Here is a 26,759-nt window from a genome sequence, read left to right as displayed (position 1 = left end):
AAAAGGGCCTTTTTTGGTGTAGGGGTGAGTTTAACCAATCAACTTTAACTGCCTTAAGCCTTTGCCACGGCCAAGGCCTACTTCTGATGATTGGGTTGAAATCACTAAGGGTGGTACGATAGGCTTAGTCACAGGGTTGGCGTGTTTAGCTCGGGAAGGTCGTATTCTCTTCGGTCGTGATAAAGAAGTCTGATACATTTGTTTCAGACTCCTTAACTCCGCTAAAATGTCCAACAGTACCGTAGTCGTTTGATTTTCACCCTCTTGTTTCTTTGCTGCTACTTCTTCTTGCTGTTGTTGCTGTTGTTTTTTTCTTACCTCTTCTTGTTGCTGTTGCTGTTGCTGTAGGAGAAAAGCTTGTTCCGCTTCCTTTTGTCGTTGCATAAATTTCTCCAATTCTTCTTTCTGTCTCTGTCTAAAATTCTCCACTTGCGGTAATGAAGAAGGTAACGAAGGTTCCGGAACAAATTCTTGCGAGGTAAGAAAATCCACAAAATCCCAATGTACCTCTTCTGAAAGTAAGTCCGGGTTCCCTTGGGCAGTCTCCCCTGCTGGTGCACCCCAATGGATCGTTTTCTGAGTTTCCGTCATGTTGAATCACTGTCGCATAGATTGACTGCACACAAGCGCTAAGGAATCTATATAGACCACGTGACGTCACAGACTGCTCTCTTCGGATTGGATGCGAGCTGACTGAATTTTGTAACGCGTGTTCGGATTGGTGAATGAATTCAATCCGTTTCAATCCTTCCTGTACCTACAAATAAGCGCAGTTCACTGCATTGATTCACCTATTCTCGTCGCTTCAAGATGTGGACCACAGTTGAGTCATCCACCCTTGTGTCTTCCATGATGTTTAGGACGGACATGCTCATGTATGTCAGGTCCAAGTGGACTGTTGTTGATAGGACAGATACTAGTCAATGGATGAGGAGAGTTTACATAGAAAGACAAGGATGTCTCAAGAGGGTACTTGTGTATGGACCGGCAGTTAGAAGGAGTTTAAGAAGAAGAAGAAGAAGATGTGACAGATGCCATCTATGTTAATATTAACATAAACCCAAAGGCCCTTTTCAGGGCCAGCCATATTTCTCGAAAAGAGATAGCCTTTCCATTGCCTACCCCTTTTTGTAAATTTAAATTTAAATTTAAATTTAAAAAAAGTTAAAAAAAAAAAAAAAAAAAAAAAAAAAAAATCCCATATTCTATTCCCCTTGTCCCTAGACAGACCCAGACTCTATTCCCCATGTTCAATTCCCCTTGTCCCTAGAGTGACCCACGATTTTTCTCCATGTTCAATTCCCCTTGTCGCCAGAGTGACCCACGATTTTTCTCTATGTTAAATTTCCCTTGTCGCCAGAGTGACCCACGATTTTTCTCCATGTTAAATTTCCATTGTCGCTAGAGTGACCCAGGGGTCTCTGTAATGCTAATTCCCATTGTCGCTAGGGTGACCCCATTTACTACTTACGGAACTCGTCATAATAATTTATCCATGAGAATATATATATATATATATATATATATATATATATATATATATATATATATATATATATATACGGCCATGATACACGCGTTTAAAATTAAAAATGCCTTTACTTTCCTCCTGAAAATAGCCACTTTCTTCGCAAACAGTTGTCTTCGTGAAAAATCATAACGGAAATTACATGCACGACATTTGACATGATTAATTCTCTACTATTCTTGAACATGATGAAATGGTGCAAGACCCTTTAGGGAAATAAAACTCGACACATCGATAATTATATATATGGAGTTCGGAACTTCAGGCCTGGTAAATATTTCTCTTGAAAAAGATGATAAATTAACATCAGAACTACTATACAAAAAAGTGATAACCCCAGACACATTTACACTGCCCATGTTTAAACATCTTACAAAATTATTACTTCGATAGCTGCAAATGTTTGCCAGGAGTTTGCACTTAACACCATTAACAACCATGATAACCACTTGGTTAAAAGCTGACGATGTATATTTTGTAATATTAAAAGTAGCCTAATTTACCAATAAATGCAATCTTGAAAACATAAACTTGTGTATAATCTGTTTTCCGTTATGTTTGTCTGACTTTTTTTATTTTTCCCAGAGAGTTATTTTGCAATCGGAGTTTGTGTGACAGTTGAAGACACGCACTCTGTCAAACATCGATACTAAAACTCTACCGCTGTTTTGACCCCTGTGTCATGTAAACTTTAGTACATCGGGCTTCGCGGATTTGTAAATAAGTACGTTTCTCCATGTTGCATGTTTCCGTCAGCGTTCTTTTCAGTGCAGACGTCATAATTCAAGGCAGGCATACCAATGTAAGAAAATGCAGCAGACAAGTAAATGAATGAAGATGTTTATTAACAGGGACTTTCACTGAAATACTCAGGATAGTACATACATATAGGGTAACGACTAAATGTTGAGTATGACAGGGAAATGTTAGATGAATGATTTATTATTATTATTATTATTATGATGTTATTATTATGTTATTATTATTATTATCTAGCGAGTTTCGTTCACCTGCCCTTCTCCGCGATTCCCCGTTTGCATGGCCAACTCCAATAATATGGTTAAACAACTTTTCAAAGAATGAAAAAATTGGCATTCATCAGGTTAAATTCTTTATATTTTCTCTATTTTTTCGGCTTTTAATGGAATTTGAAACAGAATTGAAATTTTTAAGTGTTACTATTATAGTTGTAAACTAACGAAGTGTTTCTAATTTTGTTTTGGTTTTATTAACAAATGTAAGTTTAGTTGGCTAAATTTAATATAGTGTGCTATCATGCTTTCTTATTGTTGTACTCGTTAAAATCGACAGCCGTTATTCTGTTTGCAAAACTGGTCTATCCGTTTTATTCCTAGTTTTGACTAAAATCCCTTTTTTTATTTTAAAAATGTACCCCCCCCCCCCCTCATTTTGGTGTATGTCCCTGTTTTGTGATCAGTTATTACGTGGTAGTGGGATGACGACCTTCACTCTATAGCTTTCAATGAATGATGCAGAGTTATTTAATGTAAGGATGGACTCCGTGTCTGAATTTGTCTTGTCCATTTTTTGGAGGAGTATAAGATTAATACACACGTACGAATGCACGTACGTAACATGATTAAAAATGAGAGACGATAGCAGTTTCCACACAGAACCTGTTAACACACTATTATTGGTATCTTCAGTTTACTAAAATACTGTACAGAACTATAATAGTGTGATTACTGGGTCTGTGTGATGTCTGCTGTAAATCTCTCTTGTAATAATAATAAAATGATGACGCCATTACGACGATTGTAATGGTCAGTTATTTAGTATTTAAATTATACATGTATAGTATTTTTGTGTAGATGTGTATCAACGTTTATATTATGCATTATTTTAATGTATATATCACGTAAATATACAAGTTATTTTAGTATTTTAATATAAATATACATATGCAAATTTAGTAATATATACGACGACAACCACCATGACCATCGCATTTTTGTGAGAGCTAAATTTAGAACAATAGAATAAGTATAATAAATTTAACAGGAATTAATTTTTAAAGTCATAAATATAATTAATTAAATTATTATTAATGTATTAGTACCTACACACTGCAAATATACAAGTTATTTTAATATAATTATATATGTTTAATATTTTTGTGTTTAGATGTGTATTCATGTTTATATCACTTTATTTCCACAGCCGACAAGTCCCCCATCTACAGCTCTATTGTCGTCTGCCAAGACAAGATATTCGTCCTAGACATCAATACGTGTAAAGTCAAGATACATCGACTCCATGATGGAAAATTCCTGGCATCGTCAGACAGACTGAAGTCAGGACCACGTGACATGTGTCTGATAGACGCCATGACAATTTGTGTCCTTCAACAAGACGGTCTGATAAAAATGATGGCCATTAATACTACAGACATGTCACGTGATATTAAAACGACCAGGACTTTACGTCTGGAGGGAGTAATGGATAAATATGATGGTGTTGTCAGATTGAATGACAGTCTTGTTGTCAGTGGTGTAAGACAGGACACGATGTACTGGTGTGTTGTGTCACTTGATGACGGACATGTTGACACAATTAACCGGATTTGTGAAGGGGTCGGATTGAGTAGAGTGACAACAAAAGACAACATTATTTATGTCTCGTGTCGTGCTGGTTATAAATTCCCTGATAACGGTGTATATGGATTCGGCATTTTGAATCCCAGTCAATGTAAATATACATACAAACATCAACGTCTACAAAGTCCGACATCAATCGTTATAAATGAAGACGGGAATATTTTCGTATGTAACTTTGGATACCCTGATTCCTGTATTCATCAACTTACAGCTTCATGTCAACTTGTCGCCATTTTCACACAGGAAATTCCACTCTATGCCATATTCTGGGACAATGGACGTCTATATGCCACACGCTGGGGGAGTAGTGACATTACTGTATTCCGTCACGAGTATCAAGGTAATTCATATTTCTTATATTTTATTGACATAAAAAACTTTTAATGACGTCATAAATAAAATTACAAACTTCATTTATTGAAAATTCTCAAAGATTTCATTTTAAATTTAGAAAACAAAATGTCAACATGAAAATTTAGTCATGTTGATATGAAGTTACATATAAATAAAACAGTTTTTTGTTGTTATAACATTTATATTAAGTTCATTTTAATATTGTTAAGTGATTTACATTTATTTATGCTATTTATTTATAATATATTTATTTATATGTAAATAATAATAATATACATTTTATAGACATAATTTATCAACGACTGAAAAGGACGACGAAATTTTATACCGAGTTTGTCCACCAGGTGTCGCTTTCATTCCAAGCGCGTGTCATTCAGTCTGGCTAAATATAGATTACAAAGATGGCCGTTGGATGTATTCACTTGTTCTGTATAAGGTTTTATGATTTTTTTTTTTTTTGTTGTTTTTTTTTTTTTTTTTAAATTATTACGTGTTGCTTTTATTGCATTTATAAGGCTCCAAATTGGAATAAAGCAACAATTCGGAAATTACACGATTGTGTCTAGCAATATAAATAGACAGAGCGGCTGGTTTGTGTAATTCTACGAATTCTCGCACACGTCGGAAATTAAAGATAAGTAAGTGGTTTTGTATCACTTCCATTAGTGCCTTTTCAGTGATGCATGTTAATAGATACATTTTTTAAATTATTTTCTGCAGGGAAAAATACGTGAATAATAAAACAAATAAATTTCTCACAAGTGATTTTGACAATATCACATTATATACTGTAAGGTGGGAAACCTAAAGAAGTGTCAGGTTTTTGCAGCTATTGGCGAAGTTAGCAAAATTAAAGGACAATTTCATCAGTTTCGAGTGAACTCTTAGACAGATGGTGAAGTTTAGTTTTATAAAATGTTTTCTAAGTACAATATACATGTAGTAAATTGTATAAACTGTATTAATGATTTCATATGATTTTTCTGTCTTTCCTAATTATTACAGTAGTGCCGAAATACTAAAACTTTATATTGGTTCAATCTGGAAATATTTTTAAAAAATAAATTCATTTTGATTTACACGAATAAATAATAAACTTGTTTAGATACTGCTCATGATTTTATCTAATAAATGAATTATTTGTTTGAAATGAAGATACTAAATGAATTATTCCGCTGCTTAAAGAATAGATGTAACAACTGCATAGTCCTATGGTATTGTAATACACAATCTGCTCTCTTAGAGAAATTATAACAAACTTAAAAGTTCATTTACAACAGACTGAACCATTTTACAGAATTTAACATTGTAAGAGATATTCAGTATAACACATGACAACTTTAACCTGTAAATGAATATAGCATACAACAGTTACAACTAAATAGAACTCATACAATGTGTCCCTTTAGATTTTTAATATGTTCAGAATATTCATCTTGTGCTACATCTCCAGTCAAGACCTTTCCTACCTTTAAACCAATCTTTTAGGTTTCATGGTCTTTCACACTGCTATTTTTGTATCAAGATTGTCAGGTAAATGTACTTTACACACTCAATGAATCAGGAAAATCATTACCTATATGAGGATTGTCAGGTAAATGGACTTACATACTTCAGTGTATTAGGGAAATCATTACCTATATCAAGATTGTCAGGTAGTCAGGTAAATGTACCTTACACACTCCAATGTATTAGGAAAATCATTACCTATATCAAGATGAACTAGATATTTTTATTTTAGGAGTGAAAATGTGTCAGTAGTAAAATAGAAAATTACATCAGCTGTCTGAGAAAGATAAATACATTATATTTCACAGGGATGGAATTTAATGTATATCTAGATAACATACATAAACATTCACACAGATATTAGGGATTTGCATCCAATTAGGTAAAATAATAGAGATGTTAAGGATTTGCATCAAATTAGGTAAAATAACATAGATATTAAGGATTTGCATCAAATTAGGTAAAATAATACAGATGTTAAGGATTTGCATCAAATTAGGTAAAATAACATAGATATTAAGGATTTGCATCAAATTAGGTAAAATAATACAGATGTTAAGGATTTGCATCAAATTAGGTAAAATAACATAGATATTAAGGATTTGCATCAAATTAGGTAAAATAATACAGATATTAAGGATTTGCATCAAATTAGGTAAAATAATATAGATCTTAAGGATTTGCATCAAATTAGGTAAAATAACATAGATATTAAGGATTTGCATCAAATTAGGTAAAATAATACAGATGTTAAGGATCTGCATCAAATTAGGTAAAATAATATAGATCTTAAGATTTGCATCAAATTAGGTAAAATAGCATAGATATTAAGGATTTGCATCAAATTAGGTAAAATAATACAGATATTAAGGATTTGCATCAAATTAGGTAAAATAATACAGATGTTAAGGATTTGCATCAAATTAGGTAAAATAATACAGATATTAAAGATTTGCATCAAATTAGGTAAAATAAAACAGATGTTAAGGATTTGCATCAAATTAGGTAAAATAACATAGATATTAAGGATTTGCATCAAATTAGGTAAAATAATACAGATGTTAAGGATTTGCATCAAATTAGGTAAAATAACATAGATATTAAGGATTTGCATCAAATTAGGTAAAATAATACAGATGTTAAGGATTTGCATCAAATTAGGTAAAATAATATAGATCTTAAGGATTTGCATCAAATTAGGTAAAATAGCATAGATATTAAGGATTTGCATCAAATTAGGTAAAATAATACAGATATTAAAGATTTGCATCAAATTAGGTAAAATAATACAGATGTTAAGAATTTGCATCAAATTAGGTAAAATAATACAGATGTTAAGGATTTGCATCAAATTAGGTAAAATAATACAGATGTTAAGGATTTGCGTCAAATTAGGTAAAATAATACAGATGTTAAGGATTTGCATCAAATTAGGTAAAATAATACAGATGTTAAGGATTTGCATCAAATTAGGTAAAATAATACAGATATTAAAGATTTGCATCAAATTAGGTAAAATAAAACAGATGTTAAGGATTTGCATCAAATTAGGTAAAATAACATAGATATTAAGGATTTGCATCAAATTAGGTAAAATAATACAGATGTTAAGGATTTGCATCAAATTAGGTAAAATAACATAGATATTAAGGATTTGCATCAAATTAGGTAAAATAATACAGATGTTAAGGATTTGCATCAAATTAGGTAAAATAATATAGATCTTAAGGATTTGCATCAAATTAGGTAAAATAGCATAGATATTAAGGATTTGCATCAAATTAGGTAAAATAATACAGATATTAAAGATTTGCATCAAATTAGGTAAAATAAAACAGATGTTAAGGATTTGCATCAAATTAGGTAAAATAACATAGATATTAAGGATTTGCATCAAATTAGGTAAAATAATACAGATGTTAAGGATTTGCATCAAATTAGGTAAAATAACATAGATATTAAGGATTTGCATCAAATTAGGTAAAATAATACAGATGTTAAGGATTTGCATCAAATTAGGTAAAATAATATAGATCTTAAGGATTTGCATCAAATTAGGTAAAATAACATAGATATTAAGGATTTGCATCAAATTAGGTAAAATAATACAGATGTTAAGGATTTGCATCAAATTAGGTAAAATAGCATAGATCTTAAGGATTTGCATCAAATTAGGTAAAATAATACAGATATTAAGGATTTGCATCAAATTAGGTAAAATAATACAGATGTTAAGGATTTGCATCAAATTATGTAAAATAATACAGATCTTAAGGATTTGCATCAAATTAGGTAAAATAAAACAGATGTTAAGGATTTGCATCAAATTAGGTAAAATAACATAGATATTAAGGATTTGCATCAAATTAGGTAAAATAATACAGATGTTAAGGATTTGCATCAAATTAGGTAAAATAACATAGATATTAAGGATTTGCATCAAATTAGGTAAAATAATACAGATGTTAAGGATTTGCATCAAATTAGGTAAAATAATATAGATCTTAAGGATTTGCATCAAATTAGGTAAAATAACATAGATATTAAGGATTTGCATCAAATTAGGTAAAATAATACAGATGTTAAGGATTTGCATCAAATTAGGTAAAATAGCATAGATATTAAGGATTTGCATCAAATTAGGTAAAATAATACAGATGTTAAGGATTTGCATCAAATTAGGTAAAATAATACAGATGTTAAGGATTTGCATCAAATTAGGTAAAATAATACAGATGTTAAGAATTTGCATCAAATTAGGTAAAATAATACAGATGTTAAGGATTTGCATCAAATTAGGTAAAATAATACAGATGTTAAGGATTTGCGTCAAATTAGGTAAAATAATACAGATGTTAAGGATTTGCATCAAATTAGGTAAAATAATACAGACGTTAAGGATTTGCATCAAATTAGGTAAAATAATACAGATGTTAAGAATTTGCATCAAATTAGGTAAAATAATATAGATCTTAAGGATTTGCATCAAATTAGGTAAAATAATACAGATGTTAAGGATTTGCATCAAATTAGGTAAAATAATACAGATGTTAAGGATTTGCGTCAAATTAGGTAAAATAATACAGATGTTAAGGATTTGCATCAAATTAGGTAAAATAATATAGATATTAAGGATTTGCATCAAATTAGGTAAAATAATATAGATCTTAAGGATTTGCATCAAATTAGGTAAAATAGCATAGATATTAAGGATTTGCATCAAATTAGGTAAAATAATACAGATGTTAAGGATTTGCATCAAATTAGGTAAAATAATACAGATGTTAAGGATTTGCATCAAATTATGTAAAATAATACAGATGTTAAAGATTTGCATCAAATTAGGTAAAATAAAACAGATGTTAAGGATTTGCATCAAATTATGTAAAATAATACAGATGTTAAAGATTTGCATCAAATTAGGTAAAATAATACAGATGTTAAGGATTTGCATCAAATTAGGTAAAATAGCATAGATATTAAGGATTTGCGTCAAATTAGGTAAAATAATACAGATGTTAAGGATTTGCATCAAATTAGGTAAAATAATACAGATGTTAAGGATTTGCATCAAATTATGTAAAATAATACAGATGTTAAAGATTTGCATCAAATTAGGTAAAATAATACAGATGTTAAGAATTTGCATCAAATTAGGTAAAATAATACAGATGTTAAGAATTTGCATCAAATTAGGTAAAATAATAGAGATATTAAGGATTTGCATCAAATTAGGTAAAATAATACAGATGTTAAGGATTTGCATCAAATTAGGTAAAATAATACAGATGTTAAGGATCTGCATCAAATTAGGTAAAATAATATAGATATTAAGGATTTGCATCAAATTTTGTAAAATAATACAGATGTTAAGGATTTGCATCAAATTAGGTAAAATAATACAGATGTTAAGGATTTGCATCAAATTAGGTAAAATAATATAGATATTAAGGATTTGCATCAAATTAGGTAAAATAATACAGATATTAAGGATTTGCATCAAATTAGGTAAAATAATACAGATGTTAAGGATTTGCATCAAATTATGTAAAATAATACAGATGTTAAGGATCTGCATCAAATTAGGTAAAATAATACAGATGTTAAGGATCTGCATCAAATTAGGTAAAATAATACAGATGTTAAGGATTTGCATCAAATTAGGTAAAATAATACAGATGTTCACTCAAGAAAATGGGGAATTTTACAGCTGACTAAAACACCTGTACGTAGCTGCATGTCTCCATGGCACAGTCTGTCCCGTCTTTGAGAGACTTATCTATTTCTGTTTCCCATACAAAATGTGTGTTTGTATATAGATGTCTAAAATTAACTTGTTATATGAGTTATTCTTATTTTCTTTTAATCGGTTAAGGATATTTGAAAATTGTTTATATATTTTGTCATGGCCAGAAATTGTTTCGGTATCTATCTCTGGCAGCAATCAACTGCATATACTAAGTCTAGTTAAGTTTTGTATTTAAGAGACAGTCCAATCTAGTTGTGTTTAAGAAACAGTCCAACCTAATTGTGTTTAATTTTTTCAGAAGGGTTGATACGTAGGTTGATGCATTCTTTGGGTCTTGGTCGCTCCCAAAAGAAACTTGACAAACAGAACAGTCAAGGTAAGGGTTGCATGAGATAGCAGTTTTGTTTTAAAAGCTTTTTTTAACCAAAGATCACCTTGCTAAAGGCCAGTCAAGCTTATGTTCTGACCATGCGTCCTTTGTGTATTGTACTCTGCCTATCATCCATTCATCAATATTTGTTATGTCAAAACTACATGTATAACAATGCCCATATATGTTGTACTGTCCATTTGAATTTAAGTGGGAGCATTGTCCATACTATGTTGTGATGTCCACTTGAATTTCAGTGAAAGTTTTGTGAATATTACTATTAGATTGGATATAAGTGGGGTGGGGGTTGGGTAAAATATTGCTGAGCTATTTTTATCAATGTGGTTCTTGTGAAAACTCCTTGGAGGATTTATCAAAATGCCAATTGATAACATTACTAAAGCACATGTATGCTGATCTATGTTTTCATATTAGGATATTAGCTGTGTTAATCATAAATGGAAATTTAGGGAATCAAGATTTGCTTTTGATTGATAGAACTTTATGAAGAAATAAAGATAAATAGTTTGATTACTTTATATTATTATGTATAATGTATTTATTTATATTTTTAATTGTTAAAATAATAAAGATAATCATGTAAATTTCAAAGTTTTTAATTGTTTAATTGCTGCGTCAGTATCCAGTTTTTAAATACAAAATGTGTTTCTACAAACCACCCGGGGCCATGAGTGGCCAAGTGATCTAAAGCACTTGTCATTACAAACCACTGTCTGCAATGGTTCAAGTCTCACATTGAACCAGTGTGGGTATGCAAGAAAGCTTGTCAGTAACTTCTTGTGAGTCAGTGGTTGTTTCTGGGGCTTTCTTGGTTTTTTCCACTACCATTGATAATGGCCACCATGTATTGCCTATCTTGTGCTGAACAATGGCGTTAAACCCTAAAACACTAACAACCCTCAAAAATAAAGCTAGAGTGAAATTTGAGTTATGTCCCTTGGTACCATTATTTAAAAAGAATTAAATATTATTCAAACTTATATAATAAACATAAAGGATGAAAAAGTGATAAAATCATTATCATAATACTTTTAATAACTTGGTTATAAATAGTTATATATAATGAAATTATATTATAACAATTATTTATTGTATAACTACTTATTTATTTCTATTAATGTCAGTATTATGCAAATAATTTTTGAATATAATTTGTGTTACAGAGGCAAGGCATGTTATTCTTATTATAAACAAGAACACATGAATACAGATATAAAAACAGCCTAAAAGTCTTACACTTCTGAAACTCATTCTTGTTACATAGGCAAAACAACTACATTTTTGGAATATTTGTGCAACAATCTGATGAATATTTGAAGAAAAAAATACTACAAATAATATATAACCAAAATAATCCAAAGAAGAAAAGTGAACGAGCTCACAAGCTGAAAGAAGAAAATCAAAATGGCTGCTGCACACAAAAAATCAGAGTTAGAAAAATATTTCAAGACAAGGAAAATAGAGACAGAGGAAGGATCCTTTCTTGAATGTGCCTACAAGGAAGATACACAAGAAATGGAAAGAAGACTGGGAATGGCCTCAGTGATGACATCACTACAAATAATGAATAAAGATTTTGTAAGCCTAACTCAATCCCTCAAGAGGAAGTGCTTTCAAGGCTAGATACTACGACCTAAAGGGAACCAGCCATTCAGAAAATTAATCATTGGAAGAGAGACAGTAAACATCAAGAAACTGTCACCAGCATTAAGAAAAATAAAAAAAAAAACAGACCAACGAGCTACATTTATCAGATAAACCTCTAGAAATACCTCTGCAAACAATAGTGGAGAGATTTGATAGAAAATTTTACATAAAGGTGACCAAAGCCAGAATGGGCACCCACCCATTAGGCCCAGTTCTAAATGGGATAAGAATACTGGAGACTGAGAAGACAGAGCTACAGAAAATAAAGGCAGCCATCTTTTTGTATCGATTTTTAACAAAATAATGGTACAAAGGCTGTATCCACCACAGAAGTGCAATGGATGTGGGAACCCATATGAAATTTTCCACATGGATTGGATATGGAATCCACACGTACTTTTGCAGAAATATCCATTTGGACATTTTTATTCTGTTGCTGAAGCACTCTTATGGATTTCAGTGTATCCATATGGAAATGTTATGGATTCCTTCCGTACTCCATATGGAAAATCTCATGGAATATGCAAATTAGTTCACAAGATATATAGGTTGTCCATAAGGAATAAAATTAAAATTCCATATGGAATTTGTGAATAATCCATATGGAATTTGTGAATAGCTCATCCCGTACAAAATTTTCATGTGCTTGTAAATGCCTTATACCGACAATGTATGCACCATCAACTAGTTTTTCTGTAGTTTTGTAATGATTACTTAAGTTTTTGAAAGAATGGATCTATATCTGTTTCAATAACAGTCTGCTGCCAGAAGAAAACAAATAATTTTGTCAGTTATTTAGATACTACATAAAAATTAAAATACGTACAGTTGTGTATAGATCCATCCCATTCTGCCAGCATTCAATAAAGAATTGATCTTTGTGAATTTTGATATTTTTTGTAGAAAGAATTCATGTAATAAAAGGCATGCAAGATTTAATGCGATTTTCCGTGACAGAGACTTGATTCAGTATTGAGGCCTAATGGCAGTTACTTCCCTTTTTTAGTCAGGAGACTGGTTTACGAATTTGCAGATATGTACACAAAATATTTGAGGCACAAGAAACCACAAAATGACCATGGTAGTCTTGTGTTTAAATTAGGTGGAATTTTCAAGATTGAACCGTCTTAAATGTAGCTCATTAATTTGGGAAATTTCATTGTAAGCAGAACCAATATATATGCAGGAACCTATTCTAGGACCAAAAATAATTTGAAATCATGGAGTTATCATGTTGGTGAGTAAACTTAAAGAGTGTGTTGTATTTTGCATTTACGATCTCGTGCTAATTAAGCTACGCGGCGGTGGGGCGGAAGTGCAGTTTCACGTTTACAATTTAAATGCGTCCAATAATGACTTTATAATGTATCTTTAACAATCCTTGAGATGACAACTATAAAGATCATTATTATTTACTGATGTGGTTGCCAAACTGCAGTACCGTAATCAGTGCAGTGCTGTCACTTATCGACAATAGGGTTACGAGATTATAAAATTACACATGCTTGTTAATCATATTTACATTATTCTTGTGATCATTTTATTCCTCTCACATATCAGATTGAACCATTGTACATCTAACTTCTTTCATTCCCAAAGAAAATGGCAGTTATTAGATTTCAAAATGCACTATAGTACTAAGTTTCAATGCATTTTGTGTGTTTAAACCTCGAAAGTACCAGACATTAATTTGACGTTTGTCTTAACCATTTCAAAATGGATGGCAAAGCCAAAACGTATGATCTCCTTAAATGATGATCTTGAATAACACAGATGTTTCTTAGACATGTTAAGTGATTTTTGAATGTTGAACTAAAAACGAAATATCTTTTGCCAAGGAGGTAAATAGTCAATATTTTTCCTGGTTACATAGTACAATGTGGCTGTAATCATTTTCAATGGATGATACCTGAATCATACTAGAAGCAGAGGAGGATGCATAAGTTTTTGCTGAAAGGATTTTGCTTAGAAGAAGTTATTCAGTGTACTGGTAATTCAAATGGCTAACATTCTTGTTCTTCAGCTAATAGTGTATGATTTTGACAGATGAGAGAGAGAGATGATTTTGACAGATGAGAGAGAGAGAGAGATGATTTTGAGAGATGAGAGAGAGCGAGAGATCCTAACCATTTGACACTATCCTTCCCCCAAATGGATTTCTATATGGAAGTGAATTAGTAAAGACATTTAAAATGCCATACAGAACAAAACTGTAGAGAGTTTCCCCACACATCCCATTCACATGTTCTTATTTTTCTCTGATTAAATATTAAATGATTTGATGATGACTGTATTCTTTCTTTCATTGTGACAGAAAGATCTCTTGCCAATTAATGTAAACCATATATTAACATTTTCATTTTAATATGGGATATTACTGATACTTTTCGGACATCAAGAGTTAGAAAATGGACGTATGTGACTATGTATAGAATAATTAAATTGATGTCATATTAGTTCTTCTGATGCATCTAGATAGGCCAGCTTTGTTTGCAAGATTGCGTAAGGTTGTAATTAGTAAGATTAGGCAAGCTTGTAATTAGTAAGATTGTGCAAGCTTGTAATTATTAAAATTGTGCAAGCTTGTAATAATTAAGATTGTGTAAGCTTGTAATTAGTAAGATTATGCAAGCTTTTAATTAATAAGATTATGCAAGCTTAAAATGAACAAATTAAGCTTCTGCAAGCTTGCTGCAGTTTCAAGTCTGAGTTTGCAGTACAGTTGTATTGCATGCTTACCACTATCTTAAAAATAAGCTTGCCATTTTGGTTTGGCTAACCTGACATTTTAGCAAGTTATTTTGTTGATACAAATCTAGACTGGTGTAAGCAACTGAAGCACATTTGCTCTTGTAGTAAACTCCACAATTTACTTTTTGCAGAGAATTATATGTTATCTATCACTCAACCATTGAAAATTATTTTACAGTGCATTATTTTACAGTGCAAGGTTGGGACAAACTTTATGGAAAGAAATGCTGCAAAATCTTTCTTTATGTACTTTCCTAAATAGTTTGACTTGATTTTTGTCGGCCAATATGATAGACTTGTTGGTATTTAAAACATGTATTCATTTTGCTTTATTAAAAGCTAAGTGTGTGTTTTATGGTAAATATATCATTGTTTGTACACGTAGTTAGCAGATCTCACAATGTATACTATAAATTGGGTTTTGTTTGCATCATATTCATTTTTTTAACCACTTCTGCATCAAAAATAAACACCATGCTAATTATATGCAATTTACAACACGCTCTTTTTTGCTTTCTTATGCACCTTTTGGCTTTTAATCACCCTCTGTCTCATGCTAACCTGCTTTGTAACATAACTGCATGGTGAGTGGTATCTGTTCCATATAAGCCATTAGCCAGGAAACCTAGAACAGGACCTGGGGGTTCGGGTTAGAGGAAGACATGATTAGTTTGGCTTGTGGGTTTTAACACTGTTTTTCAGTAATGATAGCATATACTTGCTGGCCAGTATATTTGGTGGAGGAATAACCTGGTATGCTACCAACAAGCTTTTTCACACACCTAAATTGGCCGAGCTGAGACCAGTTCATGCAGAGTCATCTATAAAGGTGAGAGCATTAGACCACTCGGCCACCAGTGTGGCTCCAGGAGTGGGTTAAATGTGGAACTGATTACATAGATGTACAGCGAATGAAATTGAGAATACAAAAACTACAGTTATCTTTTTTTATTGTCAGTCACTGCATCTTATGTTTATCATGTTTGTCATGTTGCCACACAGTAAAATGCACCGACACTAATATCCAATAAATATCCATTAGCCCAGACTTGATGTTATACTTTTACACCAGGTACACATGCAGGTGACATATATCCCATGAATAAAGGAACCAGTCATAGATACATGTAGCAGACTTGGGTTCAGATATAATGTAATTGTATAATTAAGTAATTAATTACAATTATACTGTATTTGCATCTGTAATTGAATATCAGCATTATTGTGATGTCCTTCAGTAGCATGTGTATAGCTTTCATGTCCAGCATCATGCCCAGTCAGATTAACTTATAGGAGAGGGGGTGTTTATATGCCTAACCCATTGCTCAGTGTTTGTGTCGTGCAGACAGAGCATAAATATATATATATATATATATATATATATATATATATATATATATATATATATCATCCTAGTGTCATGCATGTAGGTGAGGGAGTGTTTATATGCCTACCTGTTGCCCAGTCCTAATTGTCCTGTGCTGGCATAGCATATTTATATTCATAGCACTCTAGATTCGTATATAGGATGGAGTGTATATATGCTTACCTGTTGTCCAGTCTTAGTGTCATATGCAGGCATAGGGTATTGATATGCCTAGTATGTTTCATATTTTAGTATCATGTGTATATACAGGATATGTATAATGCCAAACCTGTTGTCCAATCATCATGGTACATGTAGAGAGTGGGGTGTTTATGTGCCTACCCAGTTGCCCAATCCTAAAATCATGTGCATTCAAGAGGTATTCATATGCATAGCATATCGCTTGATTCTAGTGTCATGTGCATATATATATATATATATATATATATATATATATATATATATATATATATATATATATATATATACTGGTATATATACATGTTCCTGATCTTAGTGTCCTTAGTATGGAGGGGATAATTATATACCTGCCTGTTGCCCAATTTCAGACTTAGTCAAAATAAACATATAAATGATGACAGGGAAAACTGAAAATCACTTTCAAGTTTCGACTGATATAAAAGAAATGTAGAATTTGTTTTAAAGAACCTCCCAAAATTGATTAAGCCACGTAAAGCGATTTGTTGATGTACAAATGGACATAATTATTAGAATGCTCCAATCACATGACTGACTTTGCAATTAACAAAATTATTCTGGAAATTCTATACAATATTTATAGGTTACTGCATTTTTATGGGAAAATATGAACAAGGTTTTCATATATAAATACTGCACAACCTTGGGAGTGTATTATATCCATCCAACAAAACAAATTTATATTTTCCCATACAAACACAGTAATAATTATGTACAATATACACAGCATATACAACATGATGTGAAGAATCTGGCTTGACATTAAATAATTAAGGAATTTTAAAATTCAAATTATCAGGCTTGGAACACATACACAGGGATCTGTGAAAACATAATATCATCCTGCATTGAAAAATTCAACTATGAAAATGATGTAAAATTACAGAAAAGCAGGCGGTACATTTTGTATTAGAACTGTTCAATTTTCTAAAGATTTCATCCATTGAAGATGTTGATTAGGAAAAGACGAAATGATAGGAGCCTGCCTTATGTCACTGGGAGTGTCGTTCCATACTGGTGGACCAGTATATTGAAAACTTTTTTAAACAATTTCTTCTTTGGCCTTGGTATAATGTAATTCTTACTTCTTACGGACCTTAAATTTGGAGTACCATCAGCATCACTTTGGTGAAAGATATTGCTTAGATAGACAGGAATTACTTTTTCTAGATACTTTATACATTTATTTGGCCTTTCTAAGAAATATTTTTTCATGTATTGTTAAAGTTCCCTTTATATTATTCACTGCATCCTGAAAATTGTCTATAAGTTGATCTAGAATTAAATGGCAAGCCCTCTTTTTGGAGTCATAAGAGTGTTGTTATGTTTGAATTAGAGGTATTACCCCAAATTACATTACAGTAGTCCAGATATGGCTGAATATAACTTTTATAAAAGATGGCCACATACTGAAGAGGAATGTATGTTTTTTTATTTTCCACAGTAGCCAAAGATAAGAATTAACCTTTTTTGAACAAGTGAATAGACCAAGTAAGATTGTTATCTATGAATACACCAAGAATTATATCTTGAGAGGTCATATTAAGGCTGACACTGTCAAATAGGACATGGAGTTTGTCCCTCTCTAGCCTTGCTCATTTTTGTTGTGTTGTAACTAGTAAAGCTTTCGGTTTTTTTCTTCTGTATTTATTATCATATTGTTTTTCTTGCACCATACTTGAAGTCTGTTGAGAGCATTTTGTAAGTTATTTTGAAGTATCATTTTGGTTTTACCCATCCCAGACAGTGTAGTATCATTTGCATAGAAGTCAGTCGAAGAAATTGAAATTCCAATCCTAAGAGGTAAATCATTGATAAATAGAATGAATAACAGAGGTCCAAGGATAGAGCCCTGTGGTACTCCACAATTATTACGTGCATGAGGAAACTTTGATTTGATATTCCATTAGAAAGGAACATATTTGAAATATTCATATTTCACAAACTAATTTGACTGCAGACTTGTTTATTCATATTTTAATATCTTCATTTAAATTGTCCCTATCAGTAAAGCTGACAGCTTGTTCTGTTTTTGTGTAGGAGAGCACAGAGTTCCTAAAGTTCTGGTGAGTGATGAAAGAAAACAGCCTGTTACTGAGAAAACCTCAGCTGTCAAAGAACAGGGAGATGTAAGTACTCCTTATCATGGACCATGTACAGATTTTCACCCACTCAATATTTGTAATGTTGTCATAGTAACAATTTTAAGCATTAAGATATCAAACAGGATTCCTGGATATATCATAGTGTTGCAGATTCTCATGATGGAAGAAAATGAAACATTTATGTTGGGTTATTGTTTTTCCTGAACAAACATTTTTGACAACAGACAAAAATCATGAACCAAATATTGCTTCTATTTTCATTCAGATGCTAGCAAGCTGTATTCATCTGAATATTTGTGGTTTGCTTTATATAAACAGTGTTTGATACATTACAAGTTTTGTATTTTTTTCTTTCCCATATGTTAGATTTAATTGCCAAGTGATATTTTCCAAGTTTTCTTCCAGAGCACATGGCTTGATAAGCTCATGGCTTGTAAAGGCAGAACTCTGTTTTCAGTTTCACAATACTTTTGATTGAGTCACAAATTCAAAACATGAACTTGATTAGTGCCAAGTAGAGTTCCACAGCTTCCTGAGAATGTTTGACTTTACTCCTTTGACTTGTAAAGACAGAACCCTCTTTTTATCTCATGTGACAACATTTGGATTGAGTTTTATCCTTGCTCTGTTGACACTCCTAAGCTCCATCCCAGCATATATAGTTGGTTAGAACTTTGAAGTGACACCCTATTAATCTCTAAAAGTGTGTTTTGGTATGGATTTCCCCTGTCACCCTTAGAGGTCTGCAGGTGTTATTGTTTAAAAACAGTAATGTGATATAAAATTTTGCAGGGTTCATTTCTTTTTTATCCATCAGATTATTAGAGTTTTTTATTTATCCCAAGAAGAAGCAGACATTGGTATAATTTATTTCCCTTTGTCTGTGCTGACAGTGGGCCTGATTTCTACAATTGTTGCTTCAGATTTAGGGTTGTAGTATTACTCCAAAGGCTAGTTACAGCCCTGGAATAGTTTTCCTTCCCTCTCCCTATAATAATTTAAATGTGACTTTGCTAGAGTCGTTTTGTTGGAGTATGTGTTTTTCTTTCTTCTTTTGTTTGTGTAATGTATGCGTGCATTATTTTTTGGATAGCATAGCTAGGTCAAATCTAAGATTTGTTTATATCCTATCTAAAACTTCCCAAGAAGAATAAATGTCTAAAAGCAGTTTTTCTATTTGGTGAGTGTATGTTAATGCATATATATAATAAATTATGCCTTAGCATAGAAAAGAGGGGTAGGATACTTTTTCTATATTTGTATAGGTATAACTCTGTCTTAATTAAGTTTTACTTGTATATGCCTTAGCATGTTATTTTGTCCATTTGGATTTGGAATTTTCCATTACAATGCTAAATTTCAGACATTTTAAGTTTTACTTGATTGTGCTATAGCACGTAAATATGTTAAATTGGTTGTTCAGTTGTTATAAAATTTTAAATCATATTGCACCTTGGTGCGTAACCGATAATGAGATGTATCCTTGCTTTTGATTGGTGGGTTTAAATCCAGTCGTATTTTGGACATTCAGTTGTGTTCATTACAAAGAGAATGTATGTTCATGTTATTGGACAGTTTCATTGCCCGATTGAATCGGTATTCAAATCTGTCTTTGTTATGTCGCCAGCCAAGTAATATTTTGGTCACCATGGATGGACGCCCCCGGGGCAAGAGTGGTGAACTTTATTTCATGGCCAACAACTTTGGATCCGTTGCCGGATATTATTTTTATCAAACTGGGTGAAAATGGTATAGGGGCCCTTGAGCCCAACATAGTGGTGAATCAGTTATTGCAATTGAGTAGACAGTTTTTGGCTCGTGTTGTCCAGTTTGTTTTAATTGGAGCGTTATTGCCTCGGTTCCATCCATGAGGGATGACCTGTTCTCAGTATGGATGGAGGATCCACCAAGTGAATTTGGAGTTATGTCAAGTTTTGTCGGCCAGTAGCCGAATTATATTTTGTAGGACGGATGGATTCCATGGTGTTTACATGGACCTAGATGGTGTGCATCTGAATGCACAGGGGTGCAGGTGGTTTGACACCAGACTATTGTCTTCAATTCAAAGACATATTCAATGACTTTAATTAAAAATTTTGAGTTGAAATTTTGAATGTTTATATTATGGTGGAAAGTCCAAGAACAGAATCTTTATTTGAAACTCTCTGCTTGAAATCTCCATCATATTTTCTCAACATTAACATTTTTTTGTTTTGTATTCTTAATAGCCAAAGATATTTTTTCTTAAAAGTGTAAGGTTAAAATATTATGTGATTTATATAATCAGGTCATGTTTGCTATTCTTTTGAGCTGTTAGTAGAGGTGTCAATGTGGGTCCTTTTAAGGTGTCAGGTTATGACATCCCCACTATTTTACTCTGCCACTATATTCTAATTTTGTACAATTTGGTTTATAATGAGTTGTTGATGTCTGTGTATCTAGGATTAAATCATGGGGTGCCCGCAGCTAGAGTCCTCTTTAGGTGTCACGGTTGACATCTCCAGTGCGGGCCTGTTGTGATTTTTCTTTTTTCATATGAATTATAAAATTTAAGTCACTTGAAGTATGCAAGACTTCATATTTTACAGTTAAAAATTTTGAAATAAATTCTAAAGTTCAGCTGTATTTGTTGTTTTCTTTTTGGTTATTAATGGAGAGGTCAGTGTGGATCCTGTTAAGGTGTAACTTTTGACCTTCCCATAACCACACCCCGCTGTAATTTTTTTGTTTTTTAAAGAATTGTCAGATTTTTTCTTTTAAGGTTGTTGATTTAAATTTCTGTAATTCATGTGTAATTCATTTATTAAAGAGAGGCTACAGTGGCAGATTCCAAAAATCTGTAGGTGTATTTATCCTCTTTTTCTTGAAGAAAGAAGTATGTGTTACAAGTGATGTCATCTAATGATTGCCACCTAGTTCTACAACTGTATTCTAGCTTGCAACTAGTAAGGGATTGAAATCTTCCATCATGTGGACGTGATGGTAAACATCCTAAAATGAGATTGTAGGTCTTGTGTTTTTAAACTAGCCTTTAGGCTATCCAGACTGTTCTAATGTGTTTTTCTGTAATTAAATTTCCTAGTGTAGGGTGTAAGTCTGGTGTTTTTGAACTAGCCTTTAGGCTATCCAGACTGTTTTGATGTGTTTTTTAATAGGGTTTTAGTAACCTTTTTTATTCCTTCTCTCATTTATTGCCATAAATATAAAGTTTATTGTTTTGATGTATAATTGTTTGTCATTAATTTGGTTGGTGTAGGGTAGCTTAAGTGGATTGAAATTACCTTGTTTTCTAATAATTTTATTTATTAATTTTTGTATTTGGTTGGTGAGGTGTGTACAATCTAGTATTATGTGATTTTTACTGTCAATTGCAGTTTTGCAAAGAAAGCATTTAGATAAGTGGGGTATCGTGTTTCTATTGTAGGCTTCTTCATCTGTCCACCACACATTGTGTAAATAAAGATACATGTTTGCTTGTTTGTTGGGCTCTTTGATCCCCTTGCAATGTTTCCATATACTTGGCCAATCTACATTTGTTACTTTGGTTTCAGTATGGTTGGGTTTGTAATTAGTTGTGTCTATTATTTGTTTTTCTATAATCTTTTAATCAGTAGTTTGCCAAAAAATCTTTATTTGATTGAAATTTTTTAATTGTCAAGGTTATTTTGCATGTACATTTGTGGGGGGGTGTGTTAACTGATATTTTTAGCTTTATTTCTTTTTGGATATCAATTTTATTAGTAAGTGATTTTCCAAACCAGTAAATATATAGTCCTTGCCAAAAGTAGGTAGGTTTAGGGGTAAAACTATTTAGTCTGTACATTATATTAGTTTGTTGTTTTTGTGTCAAGTTGGGAAGTCCTTGCCCTCCTAATTCTGTTTATTTTTTGTAGTGTGTCCTTAGATATTCTATAAACATTATTCCAAATAAATTTCAATATTATTGATTCCAATTTTTCCAGGTATATTTTTTCAAAGTCTATTACATTAAGTTCATACCGTATTGAATTGTAAAAGTATGACTTAGCTATTTTAATTTTGTGTGCAAAACTGAGATTTCTGTCTGTTCAGATTTCCTTATGATGTTCTAATTTCTTTTTAATTTGTGTAAAATTAAGTATTTTATTATCCTTTCCTAAAATTATTCCCAGCACTTTTACTTGGTGTCTTATTTGCTCATTGGGTAGTCCATATCAATTATTTTTCCAGTTGTCAATTAGTAGGATTTCTGTTTTATTTGCATTAATTGTGAGCCAGAGGCTTTTCCAAAATTAGTATATTGGTTGATAAGATGAAAAAATGATGATTTGGTAGTTATAATATTAGAGCAATCATCCGTGTGTTGAAAAGTTTTACATTCTGTATTCATGTTAGGTATCTTAATTCCTTTTATTTGGTCATGTTGTTGTATTGCTCTTTGTAATGCTTCAATTCCTAAAACATATAACAACATGGATATGGGGCAGCCTTGCTTGACTGACCTTAATATTTTAAAAGACTTAGTTTTAGCACCATTTGTTTGGACTTGGGAGCTTATGTCTTTATAAAGTGTCAAAATCCAATTGCTAAAACCTTTGCCAAAATCAAATTTTTAAAAACGTTTATAATATAATTTATTTATATCCTATCGAAGGCTTTTTCCTGGTCAAATAAAATGAGAGCACCTTCTATTTTATTTTCCTCCATGTAGTCTAAAATGATTTTGATTGAAAGTGTGTTATTTAAAATGTCTCTTTTTTTCCCCCACCACATGTTTGTTGGGGATTAATTATTTCTTCCATTGTCTCTTTTATTCTGTTGGCTAGAACTTTGCTAAGAATTTTAGAATCTAAATTAAATAGGGAGAATTATATCTTCTGGTGATAGCTTGTATTAATGGCTATGAAACAGAAAGTGACTGCTTGTATTAATTGCTATGAAACAGAATGTGACTGCTTGGATTAATGGCTATGAAACAGAATGTGACTGCTTGGATTAATGGCTATGAAACAGAATGTGACTGCTTGTATTAATTGCTATGAAACAGAATGTGACTGCTTGGATTAATGGCTATGAAACAGAATGTGACTGCTTGGATTAATGGCTATGAAACAGAACGTGACTGTTTGGATTAATGGCTATGGAACAGAATGTGACTGTTTGGATTAATGGCTATGGAACAGAATGTGACTGATTGGATTAATGGCTATGAAACAGAATGTGACTGCTTTGATTAATGGCTATGGAACAGAATGTGACTGCTTGGATTAATGGCTACGAAACAAAAAATGACTGCTGTTATTAATGGCTATGGAACAGAATGTGACTGTTTGGATTAATGGCTATGAAACAGAATGTGACTGCTTGGATTAATGGCTATGAAACAGAAGTTGACTGCTTGTATTAATGGCTATGAAACAGAATGTGACTGCTTGGATTAATGGTTATGAAACAGAATGTGACTGCTTGTATTACTGTCTATGAAACAGAATGTGATTGCTTGGATTAATGGCTACGAAACAAAAAGTGACTGCTGTTATTAATGGCTATGGAACAGAATGTGACTGCTTGTATTAATGGTTATGAAACAGAATGTGACTGTTTGGATTAATGGCTATGAAACAGAATGTGACTGCTTGTATTAATGGCTGTGAAGCAGAATGTGACTGCTTGGATTAATGGCTATGAAACAGAAAGTGACTGCTTCGATCAATTTCTATGAAACAGAATGTGACTGCTTGGATTAATGGCTATGAAACAGAAAGTGACTGCTTGGATTAATGGCTATGAAACAGAATGTGACTGCTTGGATTAATGGCTGTGAAACAGAAAGTGACTGCTTCAATCAATTTCTTTGAAACAGAATGTGACTGCTTGGATTAATGGCTATGAAACAGAATGTGACTGCTTGGATTAATGGCTATGAAACAGAATGTGACTGCTTGGATTAAAACAGAATGTGACTGCTTGGATTAATGGCTATGAAACAGAATGTGACTGCTTGGATTAATGGCTGTGAAACAGAAAGTGACTGCTTCAATCAATTTCTTTGAAACAGAATGTGACTGCTTGGATCAATTTCTATGAAGCAGAATGTGACTGCTTGGATTAATGGCTATGAAACAGAATGTGACTGCTTGGATTAATGGCTATGGAACAGAATGTGACTGCTTGGATTAATGGCTATGAAACAGAATGTGACTGCTTGGATTAATGATCAGAGTTGGCGGGGATAAGGGACTGTAACTGTATGAAAAAATAACTCAGCTTCTTACAGACTTTAATGTTGAGATAGTTAACCTTTAAGATTTAAAACTAATTGTACAGTCTGTGGAAGGCAGATGCATTTAAATGAGAGGACAACTGCTTCACACAGTGTAGTCTAAGATGACTGATGGTGGATTTATTTGCAACAAGGTGGAAAAATAAACTGCCCACCTGTTTCTTGCTGTTACCAGACCTGATTGCATGGGCCAACAATGATCTAGCTGTTCCCAGACCTGATTGCATGGGCCATCAATGCTCTAGCTGTTCCCAGACCTGACTGCATGGGCCATCAATGCTCTAGCTGTTCCCAGACCTGATTGCATGGACCATCAATGCTCTAGCTGTTCCCAGACCTGACTGCATGGGCCATCAATGCTCTAGCTGTTCCCAGACCTGATTGCATGGGCCATCAATGCTCTAGCTGTTCCCAGACCTGACTGCATGGGCCATCAATGCTCTAGCTGTTCCCAGACCTGATTGCATGGGCCATCAATGCTCTAGCTGTTCCCAGACCTGACTGCAAGGGCCATCAATGCTCTAGCTGTTCCCAGACCTGATTGCATGGGCCATTAATGCTCTAGATGTTCACAACCTGATTGCATGGGCCATCAATTCTAGCACTCAACTGGGAGTGACTTAAGGTGACAAATCATGGGTAACTGGTGATAGATATACACAAACAAGTCCTAGTGATCTTAATCAAACAGATGAATTCACTGATCTCCCATCCATATCCATAACAAGTATGCTTTCATGCATGGCTATTTTCTTGCATGCAGTGAATAGAAAGAAGTTGACGATGCAGTTATGGAGATGATATTGTAATATAGATGACTGTACACTTAAAATGTATTTAAGGAAAAGTGATGAAGTTTCACGGCCAGGTGTCACTGAAATGTCGCAACCCTATTGGCTCACATTCCACAGTCAGATTCATCACAAAGAGAGAACATTTCAACATTTAGTCACATAATACTACAAAGATATCCAGCATGGCCATTTTTGTATAATTCTGACAGTCTTCTAGTTACTTCTTCTAAATTAAAAGACATATCTGCATGAAGTTTAATTCTAGAAGACTTAATTTGATTTCAAGTTGGTCCTAAATAAATGGTGTTGATCTGATCTTGAATATGTTGGCCCTCTAGAAACTCATATCATCACTATCTCTAATAAAAGCTATATCAACATGAGGAGGTTTTCAACAAAATACTTCTTTTGATGTATTGCTGGTTGAATGAAAGTTTTGCTCATCTGTCATCCAGTATGGCCCCATTGTACTTGTCATCCAGTGTGGCCCCATTGCATCTGTCATCCAGTATGGCCCCATTGTACTTGTCATCCAGTGTGGCCCCACTGCTTCTGTCATCCAGTATGGCCCCATTGCATCTATCATCCAGTATGGCCCCATTGCATCTATCATCCAGTATGGCCCCACTGCATCTATCAGCCAATATGGCCCAATTGCATCTGTCATCCAGTATGGCTCCATTGCATCTGTCGTCCAGTATGGCCCCATTGCATCTGTCATCCAATATGGCCCCATTGCAGCTACTGTGAAATCTTGCTCATGCTACTACCACTCCAGTGACCTAGTGGCTAGAACATCCACCTCAGGTATGGGAGGTCGCAGGTTTGAACCCGGCCAAGTCATACCAAAGACTTATAAAAAATGGTAACAACAGCTGCCTCACTGGGCACACAGCACTAATAGGTTAGTTTTAGGACTGGTTGGCCTGGAGTCAGGATAATGTGACTGGCTGGAACATCATGCTA

The 26,759-nt window shown here is 32.9% G+C and overlaps 1 protein-coding gene across 1 annotated transcript in view; it reads left to right on the top strand.

Annotated features, from left to right (window-relative positions):
- Window positions 1-2,338: 2,338 nt before the first annotated feature.
- The window catches only part of LOC149772548 (uncharacterized), a 160,149-nt gene continuing 135,728 nt past the window's right edge, over window positions 2,339-26,759 (top strand). The window contains exons 1-4 of the mRNA XM_089947648.1: window positions 2,339-2,351; window positions 3,710-4,486; window positions 10,557-10,634; window positions 18,673-18,761. Coding sequence (XP_089803774.1) covers window positions 2,339-2,351; window positions 3,710-4,486; window positions 10,557-10,634; window positions 18,673-18,761 — 957 coding nt within the window. The remainder of the gene's footprint in view (window positions 2,352-3,709; window positions 4,487-10,556; window positions 10,635-18,672; window positions 18,762-26,759) is intronic.

The sequence above is a fragment of the Sinohyriopsis cumingii genome, unplaced genomic scaffold (assembly GCF_028554795.1).
Source record: "Sinohyriopsis cumingii isolate HCF-2022 unplaced genomic scaffold, ASM2855479v2 utg001397l, whole genome shotgun sequence".
NCBI classification, from domain to species: Eukaryota; Metazoa; Mollusca; class Bivalvia; order Unionida; family Unionidae; genus Sinohyriopsis; species Sinohyriopsis cumingii.
The sequence above is the reverse complement of the archived record's forward strand: the minus strand, read 5'-3'. Positions and strand labels throughout refer to the sequence as shown.